At 37.7% G+C, this 20,473-nt stretch overlaps 1 protein-coding gene across 6 annotated transcripts; it reads right to left on the minus strand.

The window, feature by feature from the left end:
- Positions 1 to 3: 3 nt before the first annotated feature.
- On the minus strand, positions 4 to 16,017 carry supt5h (SPT5 homolog, DSIF elongation factor subunit). 6 transcript variants are annotated; one of them, XM_052616949.1, is made up of 30 exons: positions 15,873 to 16,017; positions 15,277 to 15,398; positions 14,980 to 15,133; positions 14,807 to 14,872; positions 13,780 to 13,791; positions 12,176 to 12,245; positions 12,025 to 12,093; positions 11,838 to 11,903; positions 11,715 to 11,745; positions 11,563 to 11,631; positions 11,118 to 11,369; positions 10,874 to 10,963; positions 10,270 to 10,340; positions 10,076 to 10,181; positions 9,895 to 9,988; positions 9,662 to 9,798; positions 9,326 to 9,481; positions 9,080 to 9,226; positions 8,296 to 8,442; positions 8,079 to 8,204; positions 7,909 to 7,993; positions 7,540 to 7,656; positions 7,248 to 7,350; positions 6,728 to 6,855; positions 6,540 to 6,645; positions 6,295 to 6,453; positions 6,048 to 6,216; positions 4,926 to 5,129; positions 4,530 to 4,625; positions 4 to 668 (listed from the first exon to the last, which is right to left on the minus strand). In XM_052616949.1, exons 2-30 carry the CDS (start codon positions 15,355 to 15,357, stop codon positions 528 to 530), a joined length of 3,252 nt encoding a protein of 1,083 aa, XP_052472909.1. In that variant the 5' UTR covers positions 15,358 to 15,398; positions 15,873 to 16,017; the 3' UTR covers positions 4 to 527. The 6 variants fall into 6 exon arrangements, with proteins under 6 accessions (XP_052472909.1, XP_052472907.1, XP_052472906.1 ...); XM_052616947.1 differs by having other exon boundaries at positions 13,780 to 13,794; XM_052616946.1 differs by having other exon boundaries at positions 14,980 to 15,136.
- Between the last annotated feature and the right edge of the window lie 4,456 nt (positions 16,018 to 20,473).

Consider the following 20,473-nt stretch of genomic DNA (forward strand, 5'->3'; position numbering starts at 1 on the left):
GGATTAAGGGTTTTGAAAGACCTTTAATGAACTCTGAATATACACCAGTTATTAATGACATTAAAGGTTCAGTAATGTAATGGACCAGTAATGTAATGGAGCATGATGTTGAATAAACTTCAGAGCACAGCGGTTTATCTCATCTGTTGGAGTTCATATCACTCATTAAGTGAATAAAAATGGAATTCCTCTTCGTGATCAATGTACTACACACCAGCAGGCAATAAAAAGTTTAAAATGAACAGCCATCAGCTATGAAATATTTCATGCGAACACTCAGGATGGATGGATTTGGGAACATAGGGTTCACATTTTATTTGACATGGAATCAGTTTGCCAAAATGTATGTGTTTCTATACCACAGAAGAAACAAAGTAGACCATCCACAAAAAACTTTAACTACGTGTAAAGAAAAAAAGATGTAAAATTCCAGCTACTTCACAATGTAGATGAAGACAAACAGAAAAAAATAAGATGTGCAGCATCTGGATTCAAATACCAAAATGGGTTTAAATGCTTGGTGTTCTTCACGCTTCCAATTTCCCAAGGAAGCGGAGGTTGAGAATCTTCAGTTGCTCATCCAGCTCCATTCTAACAATGCCGTCTTCACCATCAATACTGAGCAGGACTCCTGTGGCCTCCCTGTCCTCTCCCAGAATCACCTTCACCTGAGAAGCACAGTCACATTTCTTTACATTGGAGAAACTATCTTTTTATTAGGGTTACAACACAACTGTGATACATAACAACAGGGTTCTTAAGCTGAATTTGGGGGAGGAGCAGCAGGCTTATATCCAAGTAATATTCTGTTTCTGCTTCCGCACCTGTTCATTGCCTAAACTCTTCACTGCACATCCACTTTATATAATGGAGACGAGCAAAATTTGCCCTGGTTAATTCTCATTACTTAAGTGTCTGCAGCATGGATTCAATTCAAGAGAGAATTCAGGCAAGTGTTTGCTTCACTGGTTCTTGCAGCTGTGACTTTTATGATGATGGCCTTGCAGTTCTCTAAAAATTCTAAATTCAGTATTTCCCAAGAAATTAAAGGCCTAACAGTTTATGGATGTATATATGAAATTTGAAAATGTGTCAAAAAAAATGTTTTGACATGCATTTATTATAGCAATAACAGTTAATGACTGGTTGCTTTAGTTTGGTGTTATGTGTACTTTTTATTGTATTCTAAATGCACTGTAATAAGGACATTTTAAAGTGTATTTTAAATTTTATATCTGTACTCCATGAGCAGGATTAAATGTGATGGTAATGTTGCACCAGTTTGGATAAAATGTTAATTATCGCATACTATTTTACACATACTTTGACTTTTACTGGATCATGACATATTTAGAAGATTGTAGGATTCCCCCTGATAGTGAAATAAATTTTAGTCGACTAAAGTTTTATTAGTGAGCTAGTCGCATGACAGACAGATCCCTAATGGGCTGGTCCTTGAGGTAATTATATTATATCCATCAGAAATTCCAAACCTTCATCTTTCATTCATTGACCTCAAATGGTCAAATGGCTTATTAAAACATCTAAGTAGTTGCAACTTTATAAAGCCATTTGCTTGAATATTAACCTGGATAAACGTGCGCTTTTAGGCGCATATCCAAGTTTTTCTTCAGTGTGTGGAAGCTGTTACTGCACTACTGCATGACATGAAGGTACCAGCGCATTCACTGGCATTTTTCCTTGTGCTTTTGTAAAATAAAGGAAACGAAACAGGACACACTTTCTGCCGTTTCCATTTCAGGTTCACTGGAGCAATACAAATCAAAAACTCTCATTATGTAAAAGGTTTATTTCTCTGTGAAGGATAGTTACTGTAATGCCACAAATTACTTTTTGCAGCGCATTTCTGTATTTGCATGTTTCTGTATTTTGCATATTTGCTGTGTACTTTCCCTTAATTTGTTGGTGCGTTCTCTCAAGTTGCAGTCTGTTGAGCTCTCTCAGCCACCATAGAAAACCCTAGTTTATTAATAAATTATAATATCTCTTAGCTATTTTTCCCATTACATAATCATTACTTGTTGCCGGTGATTTGTGGCAAGCTGTGTGTGTACACTTGAATGCAGAATATGCTATATATTCAAACTATTTATGGTTTAGTATACACATATTAGGGATGTCAACGATTAATCGATGATCGATTAATTGTCGATAAGAGATGCAATCGATTAAGGCTATCGATGGTCGGTTAACCGATTCAATGTTGGGCTGCGTGCGGCTTATGCGCACTCAACACGTGCGAGCGGCTGTGAGTGACGGTGACGATATATAAAAGCATCATCATTCATTCACAATGTACAAATTAAGCTTTTAATGTGATTTAAACTTTAAAGTACATTAAAATAGAAACAACATAAAAGTTCTTCAACATTAAATGCAATAGAAATGTAGTTACTAATCATTTCATCAGATAACTGTTTTATATCGTGCGCTTTGCAGGGCTGCGGGACACAGTGACAGGACAGGTAGTCTATTCATTCCTACAACTTGTTAATTCATTCCTACGTATTATTAATGTGGCAATTGTCCATGTTTCATTAATTTTGTTCCCTAAATAACCCATGATTTAAGTGAAATAAGGGAACAAATTAATAAATCGAACGAATTCTTAATTCATGAAATTTTTAATTTCCCTTCCCATGTTTACCACAGTAAGAGATGCGAAAACAGTTATTAAAAGCGAAAGATAATAAAATAAACCTGGGAAATTAGAGGGTTAGACTATGAAGATTTAGGAAAAGAAACAATGCCTAAATATAGCCTACTGAATTTGTGGAAATTCGTGACCAACCGGCAAACCAGAACAAAGCCGCGTAAATGAAGACTATGGGGTCCAAAAGCATGGTCGCGATGTAACATTTTCCAGTTAACCTATTATTCCTCTAATAAACAAAGCTTTTATACCACACTTGTCATAATCAGATCTTATCATTTCTAAATAAATAATTGCTGGATTCAAAACAGCGATTAATAGGCGCTGTGACCGACACATTCCTGGAGCATTCACTGCTGTCACTAAACGATGACGCCGAGCATCGTTCACAAGTTTCTGCATGGACCTGACTAGGGCACAGGTTCTAAGCCCTGCGACAAAATGGGATGCTTTAAGGAAAATTTATAGCCTACTAAGTAATAGGCCCAACATAAAAATAACAATTTGTTTTCATGTTTTTTCTTTTTTAAATAGGCTATGCGAAATATATCCGACTTAAATAGGCTAATTAAGATTAACGGATTTAAAACAGAAGTGTGGGCGCTCCATAAGTTCACAAAAAAAAAAAAAAAGGATGACAACGCATTCTGTTTGTTTGCTTTATTTTACAAGAGCACAAATCTTCTGTTTTTATTGTGAGTGTGCACAAATGAAAGTAAACACTTTTGCGGAAAATATATATATTTTTTTAATGTCTCAGCTGTTTCGATCGCCCCGGAGCCTGCTGCACACGTATATTCTAGCGATTCAAACTTACATCGCAGTCTGTTCATTATCAAAATAAAATGTCAACTAAACATTAAAAGGTTACACTGGTCAGTTTAAATAGACCGTAGTATACCGGTCCACTCTGCTGTTATGCCAAGGACGTTTTTGCTCATATGAAGAGGATCATCTTTTCCGTCTATATGCGAATGCGTGTTAAGTACAAGCCTAGTTTACATTATAAATAATAGTTTAACATTCAAATACATTGCGAATATGGAAACATTTCGATTTGTGCCGAATGAGACATGAGCAATAACCTCCAAATAAATCTAGCCAAAGCCGCGCTCGCTCATCCTCGTCTGCACGCATGCACTGTCACGATCTAATGCGCTGTATGCCGGATTTGTAAAAATCTGACATTTTCTAGGACAGAATCCAGCAGGATCAAATTAATGTGAGCAACTGTGTTTTGGTGCAGCAGCGCCGATGTAGTTCACTTAATGTGCAGCGCAGTCACACGCGCTCCACATTTCGGATAATTTTATACAATAATGTCAGTTGAAAACATTGCAATTGTGCTTTAAAATACAACAACGAGCACCACAAAACCATTTAAAGAGGCGCGTTCAGCGTTCTCCGTGCGGGATTGGAAACTGTCAACAAAGTAAAATGACCTCAAAAGTATGGCGCGCTCTCTTCATTTTATCAAATGATCATAATCGCATCTATTCATTTTATAATCCTGCTAGTAGCATTTTATTCAGACTAAAACCTCTTTAATTCAAGTGAGAAAGCGTTTTGTGTGTGTGTGTGGCTTTTGCACATCCTGTCATACCGCTCACTGCGTGCCTGCAATAGAAGCATTTTGCAGTATTATGGTTAACGATTAATCGATTAATTGATCGTTAATTTAAACGACGATCGATCATGGAAATAATCGAAATTTGACATCCCTAACACATATATTCAATTAAACCAATATAAACATGCGATAAGTTGAATAATAGCACACTGAGAATTAAAAAGACAAAGTGTTCAAAGTTGAAAATCTAAATAACATCATTTGGTTTCGTAAAGTCAGCAATACCTTGTTGTTTTTGGTTGGTGTAACAGGCTCCAAGTGTTCACTTGAAATACTAACGACCTTCTCAATGTCTTGCAGGAAAACGGAGCACATCCCCCCCTATGTAAAAGAAGAATTTCTGTGTTGAGTTGTGACGTCTTAAAAACAACAAACTACCTTCAAACATCTAACAGGGTATGAATCATCATATAATCTAGTGAAATAGATCGTATCTCAACTGGGACAAGCTTAATTCACTGCCAAATCTAAAATCAGCCCTGGGCATCTCAGCACGTGATATGCAATATGCAAATCCAAATTTCACATGCTTCTACTTGAAAATTCTTGCTTAGTCACAGCACATCTAGATCGCAAAAATCTGATTAAATCAAAATGAACACCACTCAAAACTCCACTCACGGTGACACTCCGGATGATACCGGTCTGATTGATGACGCCTCCGTCCAGGAATGTGTCTTTCACACGCACCATGATGTCTGTGGTGACCCAGTCACTGGAGGCCTGGTCGATGTTGGATCCAGGGGTGTGAGGGTTGTAGCCTCCCGGAGATGGAGCTCCAGGAGTCATTGGACTGTACCCTACCGGACTGGGGCTTGGACTGGCCTAAAGATCACATGCAGCACAAATCAACTTAATACTGTTTGTGCAGCCAATGATTAAGAAAAAAAACCTTATTGCTGCAAACTAGTGACGATCTATAACGAGATGAACACGAATGAACATCAGAGGGTTGTTAAACACTACAAATTTCTGAATTCTATTTCAGGTAATCACTCCATCAGCTTGTAAACAACATTACATTTACCTCCGGTAAAACATTCAATGTTTGTTAGTTAACTATAAAACTCTAAAGATAAGCATTATGTTAAAAATATGCACTATAATAAACTCATTATATTGACTGTTAGTTATATCTTCATTATTTAATGTATGTTTGAATAAAGGTGATTAATTACACAATTTAAATGTTAATGTTAACTGAAATGAAAACAATTAAAAAATAAAATCTTTAAACAAAACTGTAAACAATTTTGATTTCAGATACTGGCCAAGGCAACATTTCTATTTACTCTCATTAATGAAATACAATTTATACATTTTAGACAAACCAAAAAAAAAATCTCTCTCCCTATATATATATATATATATATATATATATATATATATATATATATATATATATATATATCTCACACCAAAACTCCAAAAACAAAACTACTAAAACTTAAAAAAAAAAAAAAAAAAAAAAAAAAAGATTCAAAACATTAATAAAAGCTTATAAAAGTTTCGCTATGACCCTAAATTTACAAATAATTATATAATTCAAAGTTTATATAAAAACTGCCTTGTGTAATTTGAATGTTTGTATACAACTTTCAAAGTTTTTATTAGATTTTTTATAATAATTATTTTCACTAAATAAAAACTTTAATTTCAGTATTGCTAACAAAAATAATTTTGGTGCATCACTAATCCAAATAGTTGGTTTCTTAAGCATACGGTGTCAACCAACTACTGTACCTGGTAGGCCATGGGTGACGGGGTGGGGTGGTAACTGGCGGGTGAGTGCGTGTTTTGGTATCCCACCGGGCTTGGGGCCACTTGGTGGAAACTCTGTGGGCTGGGACTGGGCTGGTAGGACCCTTGCGGAGAGGGTGCTGCATATGGAGAGTACTGGTCGGTGTTGTACCTACAGTGCAAAAACATACTCCGTTTAAGATGTTCCCAAGCCAGAACAAAAGCACTGAGCATCTGAATGAGCCCTCACATAGCAGGAGTCCCAGGAGTCTGAGGGTTGTACTGAGGGTTGACCTGCGGGGAGGGCACTTCTGGATAGCCAGGAGTCTGTGGGTTGGGCGTACCACCATAGCCTTGAGGAGATGGAGAGGGCTCGTCATCATAAGCAAACTCATATTCCTCATCAGGCCTGGAAACAGAAGAAAAACGAGATGAAGTTGAGGTACTTGGGACTGTTTGATTGCATGTGTGCATTTGTCTTGCTCTGCTTTTTACCGTGATGGTGTGTTGGGATTGTTGGGGTCCCAAGCGCCGCTTTGACCTGGGGTCCTGCTCCCGTCATGCAGAGGAGTCTGGGAGCCATAGTGAGGAGTTCGGCTTCCTGTAAACGATGAAAGAGGTTAAAAAAAAAAAAGTTTCAGAACACTTTTAAGTTTATAAGATTATAATCTGGCATTTCTTACCATCATGGAGGGGTGTCTGGCTACCATACATGGGGGTACGTGAGCCAGTTCCATAAATGGGTGTCTGGGAACCATACATCGGGGTTCGTAAATGGGTGGAACTCCTTCCTTGTCTTTCTTTGCCACCACTAATTCAAAAAAGCAAAACGATTTAGGTGTAAATGAAAAAAATAGTAAAAATATTCAGGAGAGCAAAAGTTAAAAAGCATCAAGATATCAAAACTACATTATTTATACGTTTGAGGTAAAAATATATAACGAGGAAGCTTATAATCAGGCAGCACTGTCAAACAGTAGTTTGGAAACGAATAGCTAGGATTCTCAAATAGAACTTTCCTACACAGGACCACACACTTTTATTCAATTTGTCTGATATGTGGGGTGCAAATGTGTTAAGTAGAGCTAGGCGTACTGTATTTCATTGGCAGCTTGAAGTAATGTCATAAAATTAGCCAAAAGATGGAATAAACAAATGTGGAAGCAGCAGATAAAGTATAAATGTTTGTGTATGATAACATACACAGTTGTGAGACGCTGCCGGTCCACAGAGATGGTCTGGCAAGTTGAGTGGAGCTCTACCCTAGCGGTTGATTCTGTGGCATCCTTCACCACTCCAATGTAACCTGATGGAAATAAAGAGGGTGTTACAAAACCTGTAGCTTATAGGAATAGAAAAAACAAAGTGTATGCGTGGTGGTCTCAAAGAATAGCGGACACTGAGGCCACGTTATAAAATGCAATGAAATGTGTACAAAATACTTAACCAAAGCAAAAGCTTTACACAAAATGTCACTGGAAATCATTTATTTAACCTTTGTATGGTCCCTGGGATATACGGACAGTCTGCCCAATCAGATCATTGTCTCGTCGCCCGCGGCCCCGACCCATGCCACCGCCTCCGCCTCCGCCTCCGCCCCTTTGCTGCTGACCTGGAAGGAAGACCACAAAACAACACATGATGCCTAGATCCAAATATAAATAGATAAAATTCAAGTGGTCAATAGGCAACCCACCAGACGGAAACTAAAGTTTTAGTTATTGGCTGACAAACACAGTGTTTAAATTGATGATAAAATCTACTCTTGGAGGTTTTGAACCTGCAACCCTTTCATAATAGCCCAGATCTTCAGATCTTCTACCTCTATGTTGCAAAACCCAGTGAGTTTCAAGAAGCTGCTTACCACCTCCTCCAGGGTGCATTGGACTGCTGATACGTGGACTCATAGGAGCAAAGCCACCCACTGTAAAATTGGTCACATCTCTGGGCTTTGGGAACAAAAGGGGACCGTATATGACAGGGATGTTGGGCAATGTATGAGATTTGTCCACAGATTCAGTAGAAAAGCCGTACCTTTGAGCCGCCCGCCAGAACGAGGTGGCGTGCTTTACAAACAAACATGCCTCCGTTTTCAACCAGCTTCTTGCAGTGAAGAAAAGCAAAGCCTCTGAAGATGTGGCGAATTTCACCTTCACGACCCTGACGGATCACACAAGTGAGAATATTAACTTCCACCAGAGCAGTTTTGTCACGTAATGTCAAACCTTTTCCCCCGGTCTCTGGTAGTTACCGAATGAGGTCCATCAATGACTTTCACAATATCCTTCACGTGGATGTTGTTTTGCTCCGAGTCGAGAGCGACAGCAAAGCGGTTGTCCTTCCGTCTATTTACCGCCTGGTGCCGAACGGTTAAAACTTTCCCATGCATGTTCAGAACCTAAAAATGAATCATTGTGAAAAAAATCATAATAATTTACCCCTCAATATGACCGCTGTAGGAAGTGAAGTCATGTTTTCGCATTAAAAGTATAGCCTGGTAAAAGCAACATGTTTTTTTTTTATGTTTGTATTGTTATGAATTGTCTGCTCATTTAAGTACACAGCTGTTCAAAAGTTTGATTTCAGTATTTTTCTCAAGAAATTAATATTTTTAAGCAAAGATGAACAGCATTAAAGTTAATGATAGTATAAATAAAAAAATGTTTCTTAAGAGCAAGAAAGATTTCTGAAGGATTTTGTAACACAGTAATGTCTAATCTACATCAAAATAGAGAACAGTTCTTGATGAGCATTAGAGACTTGTTTCAAAAACATTCAAACACAAACCACCAACCCGAGCCCTGATTCATGATACCGCATGTTGCTGCTGCTATGACAATGTTATTGAAATGCAAGCCTAGTGGCGTGAATACAGTACACTCACTCAAGTGTTTTCCCAGGCTAAACACAGAGTGAACTCAGAGGGACTATGGTGAAAAGTGTGCTATTGCTGTGAAGAAACAGATCCAGCAAGTGTGTACTACAAAATTTAGCTGACATTACACTTGAACTTGTCCATTTCTCTTGCAGTTTACCTGGAAGGTCTCTCTTTCCAGCCTGACAATGACACCTACAGTTTGGGGGTCTAACTGTACCAACTCTCCCCACTCGTGCTGGCCTCCTGCATCCACACCTGAAGCGGTCTCGGAGCACAGCTGCAGGTCCCGGGGCAAGACCTTCAACTGGAACCAAAACAGACATCATATCCAACAGAGAACAAAACACTGACTGCTGGATGTTGTGTTTTCTGAACAATTAAACAGCTTACTAGTGAAACCTACCTCGTGCATGGTGAGATCAGAGAACAGAATGACAAAGTTCTCCTCTACACGGACTATGAGGCCTGTGTCACCTTCAAAACGCCCTGCGATAACCTTCACATGGTCACCCATACGGAAGTACTTCCTCAACTCATGAGCTGGAAACTCGAGAGGGTCCTAAATAAAAACAAAGACAAGATAAAGAGGAAATAATGATGGTCTAAAAGGGACGCGTCATGGAAAACAGGATGGCACAAATCACACACGTCACCTTTATGTAAACCTAATAAGCCCCGACAAGAGAATGATTTGCATACTGGGACCATATTTCCACAGCAGCTCCTGTTATTTAATCACCTTGAGATCCTCATGCTTGGGCATGATGGTGATCTTGTTGCCATCCACACTCAGGATTTTACCCTGAAGGTTGATCAACTCCCCTTCACACACTTCAACATTATCTCCTGCCTGGAGATTGTGCTCGCGCTCCTTACCTGTATAAAAAAAATGTGATTAGCTTTGCAAAAATGTATTCACAGAAGGATTGCTCAATACACCGGTACAAAATAATGATGTCTGGATGTATTTACTTGTCGTCTCCGTGACTACTTCAAGGTCAATTCCCTCTGGCTGGTCCTCAAACTTCTCCAGCTCAGACAGAGTGGGTTTAACTCCGTCTGTGATCTTTACAAAAAGAGACATGGGTTGAACCAGCGAACCAATAAAGAACAATTAGACACCTAGAACTAGAATGAGTGTGAGGGCCCTTACCACAGCGGACATAGCAAAGCTTTTGAACAGGAAGCCTTTCCGGCTGTATCGGTTGCCTTCAAATATCATGAAGTCCCCGTCATGGCTGACCTCACCACCAAGGGACCTGTGGAGCAGAGCATGTGTCAGTACGGCTGACATGTTTCAATAAGTTTGAATTACGAGAGACTCAATGTCTCAAAGTGCTCCATTACCTGATCTTTTCAGCATCAAAAAGCCTCTGAGGTGGCCTCTTAAACTTCTTTCTCTTCGCAAACCAGTCTTTCTGTAGGATAAAAGACGAAGACAAGTGTCTCACAACATATTTACACTACCATTCCACAGGTTATGGGTCAGTAGGATTGTTTTACATTTTTTCTAAAAGAAGTCTCATCACCAAAGTCCCATTTATTGGATTAAAAATACAGTAAAAACAGTAATATTGTCAACTTTACAATTTAAATTAAACGTTTTCCATTACTCATGTCTTCAGTGTCACATGGTACTTCAGAAATCATTCTAATATGCTGATTTGGTGCTCAAGTTTGTATAATTCTGAATGTTAAAAGTTTTTGCTGCTTAATATTTTTGTGGAAACCATAAACTTTTTGTTCAGTTTTTTTGATGAACAGAAAGTTCAAAAACAGCATTTAATAAAACAAAAAATATTCTATAACTGCCTTTTTGATTAATTTAATGCGTCCTTGCTGAATATAAGTACTAATTAAAAAAAAAAAAATTGTACCGACTCCAAACATTTGATTGGTAGCATAAATATATCATGATAATATAAATGATCCTTATGATTATGCGACCTACCATACTCATCCTCGCTTTGATGCGATCTAAATCAATACGAGGAATCATTTTCAGTGAGATCGTATTCTGACTTGGTTCAACATAGTCCACCTAAAACAGGAAAATAAATACATTCATCAAATGTTTTCCTGACACAGATGTAGAGCTGTGCAAGTGACAATTCGGAACTCAAAACAATATCTAGCACCCCTTCTGTTAGACATTTCCTTTAGGGCTATAAAGCCAAGTGTTCTGGTGTACAAACCTGAGCAATGTCATCTTTATAAAGGCCTCTCTTAAGACGAACCCAAGACTTGGGTTTAAGGTTAGTCACTTCCTTAACCACTTTCAGCACATCCGTCATCTCTTTAATGGGCACCATCTGCTGGTTCCAGAAGCCCATGCGCAGGTTTCCCACACCCTCAATAGCGGCCTTGACGTGGGTCTGCTTGTACGCCTCCACATAGATATAACCTTTGACGTGCTCAGGGGCCACCACGGATTTGATTTGGAGCGGCTGTGGAGAGAAACAAAGCACAACATCTTGGTGCCACATACCTTCAAGAAAAGTTTTTACAAAGCACCCAAGATGAATGTTCATACAGTTCTGTGCCTTTCTATTTGAATGGTGCGAGTCAAAAGATGCTAACACTGGCTGTCACAAATCAAACAGACCTTAACTTATGACAGAAGGACTGTGGAAATCTTACTGTGTCGGTGCACTGATAAGCAATGAATTTTCGCATCAAGGCGATGGCTGTAGCTCTTTCCTCTCCAATCTACAAAGAAACAGAAGAAGAATTCAACCCTGCACATACAGCAGCCAAAGCCTACTGTTAGATAGTGCTCATAACTAACTAACCTTACACTTAACGGTCCACAAGTTAGGATCCCTGCAAGAGACAAATCTCTTAACACAAGCCCAGTGGTCTTTCAAAAATACTTAATTCAGCATTTTTAATCAATCAACTAATTTTCCCCATACTTGACCCCAGGAAGCAACTGTTGCTGGGTGATGTCATCAGAAAGATCCTCAGAGCCGCCATAGAAGCTGAAGTAAACAACAGAACAAGAATATTTAGCAAATTCCAGCACATGCACGTGCCACAATGAGCCACGCATTCTGTAAAACTGCCTTATGCATTGTGTTCAGGTGAAGTCTGTTGACTTACTGCTCTCCACCTGAGGACTTGGCATATTTTCTCATGTAATATTCCCCCAGAGCTTCCTCGCGTGAATCCCTAAAGAGAAACCGGTATTAGAAGAGGAATTTAAAATAGTTCTGATTCAGCCATGTGAAATTGTGCAGTGCAGCTTTCTCACCTCCAAAGATTCTGCAACCTCCTTGAACCGGAGTGATCCTCATCCAAAACCACATGGTCAATGTTGGAGACTAACAGATGGCAACAGAATAAACAATTATATGACAAAAAAAAATATTTAGAACAACTCAAAAAAACTGTCAGTAGCTATGCTTACATGCAGCATAATAATCTGTTAATTTCACTAATGACTAAACGCTTAAAGTGAATGATCTAAATAAAATGAAAAGAGGCGGTGCAGATCATAATCCATTAAACAGAAGCACTTATCTAAATCTTTCATTCTTTGTAAGCAATTATTATACATTATTTTAAAATACAATGTGTGAGTAAATGTAATAAAACTTAAAAAGTAGACCATTGTTCAAATGCTTGTGGGCAGTAATTATTATTTTGTTTAAATCTTGAAAGAAGTCCCATGGCTGCAAAGGCTGCATTTATTACAAAAAATATTGTGAAACATACCTAAAAATCATATAATTCAGGGAACTCCCACTGCGACCAAAATGGTCGCATATGTGACCTTTTGAAATGCCTTTGCAACCCTCATTTTTATGGGGTCGCAAATGTATCACTGATTATTTTTGTACCTACCTTATATTTTGGGCAATATGCCATGATTTCCTATGAACATTTATTAAAACAGAAATGTGTATTTTAAGAATAGGTTTTATAACATGCTCTGAGCATTCAACACATCAAGTTGGCTTCAGCCCTGCGTCAATTCAACATGTCAAACTGAGCCTGTGAGTGAGAATGAGGAGGATGAGAAGGATTCGACAGAAAAAGCACAAGCGGGAAAAACGATAAGGACATATGAATTTCGACACCAGTGGCTTGAAGAATACCAGTGGTTAAGGTTATTATCTTTAATAAAGTCTTTAATAAAGTCAATAGCTGCTGAAAATCTATTATATTATTTTATGGATTTTATGGATTTTATTTTTCCTTTGTTTAGGATCTGTGCCAACCATAGCATGCTGAAATCCAAAAGAAATTCATTTTGCACTTTATTGTGTATTTTCTATTGCAGTAACCCTATCCCAACCAATGTTAAAGAAAACAAGGCGGCATGTGGTTTAAAAGATGACAAGTAAAATAAAAAGCACATCTGTATGCAATAAAGTTTCATTATAATCCAGAGCGGCTTACCATAAATAATTTGTGCGACCAAATCATGTTTTGCGCCAGTAACTGAGTTAGTAGAGCAAGTGCCACCAGTGGAAAAGGTTAGTGGAGTTCCCTGTAATTCTATTTGAATATATTTTAACATGTATTTTTTCCTGACACAAAGCTGAATTTTCTGCTGTCATCATTCCAATCTTCAGTGTCACAAGATCCTTCAGAAATCACTCTGATATGCTCATTTTCTGCTCAAGAAACATTTCTTATCAACATTGAAAACAGATGAGCTGCCTAAATTTTTTTTTTTTTTTTTGGAAACTGTGTTGGTTTCTTTGAATGGTAATGTACATTCTGAATTTGCAACCTGACTGAACGTATTCAGATTGACTAAAAGCAGTGCATGTAAACACAGCTACATGACAGACACATGTTGAATATATAAGTGAATATCCATGCACGCCAGAAGATTTTAGCACATACCTTCGGCCTCTTCTGCTCAAATTCAGAGTTGAGGGAGGAAGGGATGAACGTGAGCCATAATACAAAGTCATGTGCACACAGCAAATTCAGGCAAGGGCATAGACAGAACCAGGTAAACAGAAATAAAAAGGGAAATTAAATTACCAGATGGTCAGGCTAACAACTGTGACATTTCTTAAAGATGGAAACTACATGATAATGATGTCATGTCACTGTTAGCTGATGCAATACAATTAAGCACACTTCAATACTATCAAAATAAGGAATTGGGTTTTTTTTTTTTGGTTCAAAGGAGCAGTTTCAGGCAAATGACTATATTTGGTTCCCTTTCAGAACTCAAGTCAGTCCCCGCTCTACAGTCCCCTTTTCAATCAATGATGCATCTTAAAATTGTTGGCTTTATTGACTTTGACCTTACTGAATGTATTTGAACAATGCAAAGAAGAAAAAGTGTATTTGCCATCCATGCTCCTTGTTAAGAAATTCAAGCAAATGAAACATTAGCCAAACAACTTTAAACATCACAAACAAATGTTAGAGTGGTGCAGATCATGGGGATGGATTTTACCGAATGTGAAACAATGGTCTGAGAATTAATCAGTTTAATCAGACAGAAAGAGAACAAAGAGCAGAGAAATCTGGAATTGGTTTACCGTTAACTGAAGGAGGCATGCATAAGAAATAAAGAATCAATGAGCGCAAGAAACACATTCAAATAACTGGCATCATTTTATAAAACATATTTAATACACAGCCTGTCATTGATATTTCACTTAATATGCCTCCATTTCATAAAGGTATGGATATGATACACATAACTGGTACACATACTGGTAACATTATATTAAAAGAGATATTAAATCCACCTGCAAGAGTTTATATTATGCATATACAGGGGACAACAATTCCACATGCTATTATATGAACATTAAATATTTATTAACTTATTCAGATTCTTTTTTTTTTTAATTGTAAATTAAACAAAACATGCACAAATAATTCAGTTAAATTATTAATAATTTCTTACCTTTTTCTAAGATGTCTTCAGCACCATCCTCCCATGGATCTTCATCTTCATATTCATCATCAACATCTAGTCAAGCATGGAATAAAATACATAATATAGCATCTTCGGGTATGCAAAAGATGTTGTAAATTAGCTTAATCTTAGAAATATATATCGGTAAGCAGTTTTCTAACCGGCTTCATCCAAGATGAAGCCACCATGCCGAGGTTTTTTCCTAGGGCGCTCATCATCCTCTTCCTCCTCTTCGTCATATTCCTCCTCATCCTCCAAATCTTCTCCCTCCTCCTCCGCAGCCTTGTCACTGCCAGCTAAACTCCCCTGTTCATCCTCCTCATCATATTGCAAACATCAAACATTAGAACATATTATTTGTTATACATATTTATTTTACTTTGCATAACATAAATGCATTAATATATAAATAATTAAACTATTTATGGACATATTCGAGAAGGAGCTGGTTGTCCCACCTCGTTCTCCTCCGCCTCTTCAGCCTCGCTGCTCCTCTCGCTCGGATTATCAGAGAAATCACTGTCCTCGCTGTCAGACATCTCCGTGTCCTTCTATCCGCGTTATCCAGACGGCAACACTACTGTACAAACCGCATCAAATACGTGCAAAAGGCACAGAATAATAAACTAGCACAATAAATGCAAGATTCGTTCATGAACATAACAGCAAACATGACTGAAAGCAGACAGAGAATGTGACACACGGCGCATGATGCGAGTCATAACGTTTACACTGCGATTTGGTCAAACAGTGCACTCTTTCTCTTTACTTTTGTGTGCATAATACGACTAACGTGCTTAAAACTACAGATAAACGTCAATAGTCAATCTAGTTTATTCCTGTCGTCTTGGGTTTTAAGCGTTGCTGCCAAATCCAGTGGACAACGAATTAGCATGCGAGCGTGCTAGCATAACAGTTAACGTTACATCTTATTTTACAAGAAGCACTCGTCGTTTCATTACCACGGTCACATCTTAGTTTATGACGAAGACACTATACACTATAAATATGCCTTAAAATTACAATTAAAGACCGGATTTAATAGTATTCTTACCTTTAAACAGCTGTCCGGTTTTGCTTCAATCAGGTAGCGAAGGCCTATGTTTTTCCCCCTTAATGTTCCGTAAGCAACAAGCGGAGCCAGAGCTGCAGATCGCCATCTAGTGCTTTGGAGGACAACCGTGCTGTTTTAAGCAGCTTCAAGCAGTATTAAATATATATTATAATTAATTAAATATAATTATATATTAACCATCAGTATGTTTTAACCTCAAGTGTTTTCCTCCCGTTAATCTATTTTATAGCAAACAGCAATGGCTACAAAAAGAAACTCTCAGGTGCATATCAGCCCTAATGCACTCTCTATGCAAATGCAGTTAGCATCTAACCAGAAGTGCAAGAAAGTAGTGTTTTATATACATATTAAGTACAGAGTATATAAAGCTATGATAATTTACAAAATGCTATATACAGTATTAAGCAGAGTATGTACAGAATATAAATAGGAATGCAATGTATACATTATGAACATCAGCAACATAAGACAGTGGTAATAAATAAAGTTGGATGAGTGTACAATAGTATTGTTAAACAATGTATGCATTAACATTTTTATATGTAGTATCTTAAACAATATACAGTCTGTGCAAAATATAAGTAATACAATTGTATGTAAAGTACTGTGACCAGTGCATTAAGAAAGCAGGTGCAGGTTGGTGGTGTGGAGAATTGTCACAGCCTCGGGGAAGAAGGTCTTCTTGATCCTACTAGTGCAAGATTTTTGGCTACTGTAACGCCTGCCGGATGGAAGGAGGATGAAAAGTCCATGGTTAGGATGAGAGGCATCCTTGATGATGTTCCTTAACCTGCCCAGGCAGCGCTTTTGATAAATGTTCTCAATGGTAGTTAACTGTGTGCCGGTGATCTGTTGAGCAGTTTTCACCACCCGCTGGAGTGTTTTGCAGTCAGATGCGGAGCAATTGCTGTACCACACTGAGATGCAGTTTGTGAGGATGCTCTCAGTGGTACAGCGGTAGAATTCAACAAGGATCCTGGGTGAACTATCTGAAGGCTTCGTAAGAAGTAAAGGTGCTGCTTTGTCTTTTTGACCATGGTGGAGGTATTTAGGGACCAGGCGAGGTAATCAGAGATGATGGTGCCAAGGAACTTGAAACTTAGCACATGCTTCACTACAGCTCCATTGATGTAGATTGTGGTGTGTGCATGACTTCTAGTCTGCCTGAAGTCCACAATGATCTCCTTAGTTTTCTGGGAGTTTAGTTCCAGATTGTTACTACACAGCCATGTGCTGCACCTCATCCCTGTAGGTTGACTCATCATTGTCTTTGATCAGACCTACCACCGTGGTGTCATCTGCAAATTTGTTTGTGTTGGAGCCATAAACAGGAACGCAGTCATGGGTGAATAGTGAGTACAGAAGAGGGCTCAGTACACAGCCCTGTGGCACACCTGTGTTCAGGGTGTTGATGGAGGAGATGATGTTATCTAACTTAACTGACTGAGGTCTGTTAGTCAGAAAATCTAGAATCCAGTTGCAATTTTTACTACCAATTAATACGGATTTCCCTATAAAAATTTCCCCCTAATATTTAACCATTGACTATAGCCATTCAACATTCAAGAGCTATCAATTTTAACATTTATTAGACTTAAAAATAACTTCTATTTTAAGTGAGCCTAAAACAATCTTCACATGAACCCATTATAATGAATGGCTGTGCCACACAGCAGAAATATACACAAATTGAATAAAGTTATCAAACAGTTAATACTTAACTAAATACAAACGAATCCTTAAAGGTATAAATGTTTTGGATTTCCTCTTTTTTTCTTTGATTACCAGTCATCACAGCAGTGGGGTTATGTTTGGCTGCTACTTCTTAAAGAGCTGCCGCTGCTGAACAAGACGCAGATCTGACACATATCAAAGTTTCTCTCAATTCTTTTTACCTTTCCTGATTCACTTTAGGCCTTAAAGATTTTTAGCTTCAATAGACGCAAAGACATTTCAGTTCACAATACAAAAACCTGTATTGTCCAGCAAACTCAGTAAGAATATGTGCTCCATATTACGGAGTTTCTTTCAGACGCTGTAGTTTTACTCCTGTTTGTTGTCACAAAGGTTTAGATTTAAATTCTGCAAACGGAAATTCTGTCTACATGGACTTACTGTATGAACGCTAGCTAATAATTCTAATGTTTGTAAGGGACACTGTGAATGTGAAAGACAGGGAGGGGTGTTTCGTGAATTACAAGTGACAGTATCTGGGCAGATCTTTGGCTGTGGATGTGTTTGGGGTTGCAAAATTTGGAGCGGTTTGACCACGCTTGGAATGAGACCATGTCTGAAAGTGCAAAGCACCTGAGGGCTTGTGATATTCAGTCAATGGCATGAAAGGATCTCAAACATACTTCTATGAGAACTGCAAAGATTTACAAACCCAACAGGACAAAACACGCTCAGAAGAATCAACATATGCATCTTCTTTGATCTTTACAACAGTAATTTCCTACAGTTAACACTAAGTATGCAGTGTTATTATGATGTTAATTATATGCCATTTTATATTTTCATTAACATTGTAACTTACATAATATTCATATTTAAATGCAATAGTAAAATATTTAGAATTAGCTTTTATTTTTAAATTTGCATATCTCATTGTAATGACTTAGTAGTCATTTTTATTTAAATATAGCTTTAATTTATATTTATTTCAGTTTTAGCTATTTTATATATATATATATATATATATTTTTTTTTTTAGCTATTTAGCTATTTTAGTATTTTAGTATATCAAAGTGAATTCCAGCGTTATCATTTAAAAAAAGACAAATTTAGACATTTATTGCTTTTCACTTTTGGTATTTTTTTTTTTTTTACTTTGTTCTGCATCTTGTTAATTGAATGAAAGGAAACTCATAGCATTCATATTGCCATTAAACATGAATAACCACATGTTGTTTGACAAGCTGCTCCTTCACTTCCTTTGTACAGTGGGTAAAATATTTATTTGTTCCCCTGCTGATTTTCAGTTTGCTCACTTACAAAGAAATTAAGGGTCTGTAATTTTTATGGTAAGCTTATTTTAACAGATAGACACAGAATATCAACCAAAAAAAAAATCCAGAAAAAAACGAATTATATAAAGGTTAGAAATTGATTTGCATTTCAGTGAGTGAAATAAGTATTTGATCCACTACCAACCATCAAGAACTCTGGCTCCCAGATGGGGTCATGTAGTGTAAAGACACTGAAAATTGGTCATAGATGGGCCCAGCATGACAGTGACCCGAAACATACCGCCAAGGCAACTAAGGAGTGGTTCAAGAAGCAGCACATTAAAGGGTTAGTTCACCCAATAATCAAAATTATGTCATTAATAACTCACCTTCATGTCGTTCCAAACCCGTGAGACCTCCATTTATCTTCAGAACACAGTTTAAGATATTTTAGATTTAGTCCAAGAGATCTCAGTCCCTCCGTTGAAGCTGTGTGTACGGTATACTGTCCATGTCCAGAAAGGTAAGAAAAACATCATCAAAGTAGTCCATGTGACATCAGAGGATAAGTTAGAATTTTTTGAAGCATCGAAACTACATTTTGGTCCAAAATGTTTTACTTTATTCAGCATTGTCTTCTCTTCCGTGTCTGTTTGAGAGAGAGCTGTACATGTGGAAAGTGCAGTTTGATGACAACATCGCATGTTGTTTACTTGATGTGCTCACGCGCCGATAGCTAAGTTCACAACACAGAGATATTTGAAGCAGTTTTACTCACCGCATGCGGTTCCAACACACGATCGTGACCCTTTTTCGTTGGGACTGCATTATCCTTAAGAAATAAACGATGTGCAAATCCGGCGTCAAACTGGGCCTTGTTTGTAAAACAAGCATCTTCGAAATGCAGGGGAACAAACACAACTCCGTTGATGCTCTGTAAAAATAAACTCCATCCACTGGTCCCTTAATGCTGTTTCTCTTTTGGTAATCTGTGCAGGGTTGTCTTGCCCTGGCAACCAAAAACACACTCCTTTTGTGACATTTCGCGACGCTCTCGCTCTGATCAGTGAATGTCTCTGCTCTCAGTGCTCTGCTCTACGGGAGCGTGCGCTCTTCCGGCAGAAGTGCCTCAGGACCCATATAAGGAAATTCCGCTCCATCTAACGTCACACAGAGCCATACTCGAAAAAAACTTTCCGAAACTTGTGACAAACCGGAAGTAGTATTTTTGGAACAGAAATACTCCTTAAAACGTACAACTTAATTTTTGAAACTTTGTCCATGTTTAGCATGGGAATCCAACTCTTTAACAGTGTAAAAAACTCAGTATGCATGAAATAGCATTTCACCCCCCCTTTAAATTTTTTTTTTAGTTTATTCTAAAGAAAATGTAGCGTTGACAATTTAGCGCTGAACATGCAAATCCAAATAATAAGGACAATTGTATTTGCTGAAAGAACTCAGAAATCTCAATGTTTTATGATTTTTTATTTTTATTTTGTTTAGTTTTTTCATGTTTCGGGGCATGTGAGATCATTTTTATTTTCTTCAGGATGATGTAATGATCAAGTAGCGTCATTTATATTTTATAACACAAAATTCAAGTTTAATTATGTAAATTATTTTTTTTAA

This window comes from Carassius gibelio, chromosome A15 (assembly GCF_023724105.1).
Source record: "Carassius gibelio isolate Cgi1373 ecotype wild population from Czech Republic chromosome A15, carGib1.2-hapl.c, whole genome shotgun sequence".
NCBI classification, from domain to species: Eukaryota; Metazoa; Chordata; class Actinopteri; order Cypriniformes; family Cyprinidae; genus Carassius; species Carassius gibelio.

Bases quoted from the DNA above. Each gene is read 5' to 3' on its own strand.
- supt5h (XM_052616944.1), bottom strand. From the start codon at position 15,357: ATGTCTGACAGCGAGGACAGTGATTTCTCTGATAATCCGAGCGAGAGG. The intron at 11,746-11,837 runs GTATGGGGAAAA...TGTCTCTTGCAG, and splicing joins CAGTTGCTTCCTGGGGTCAA to GGATCCTAACTTGTGGACCG. The intron at 6,856-7,247 runs GTATGTTATCAT...TTTTTGAATTAG, and splicing joins CGGCAGCGTCTCACAACTGT to TGGTGGCAAAGAAAGACAAG.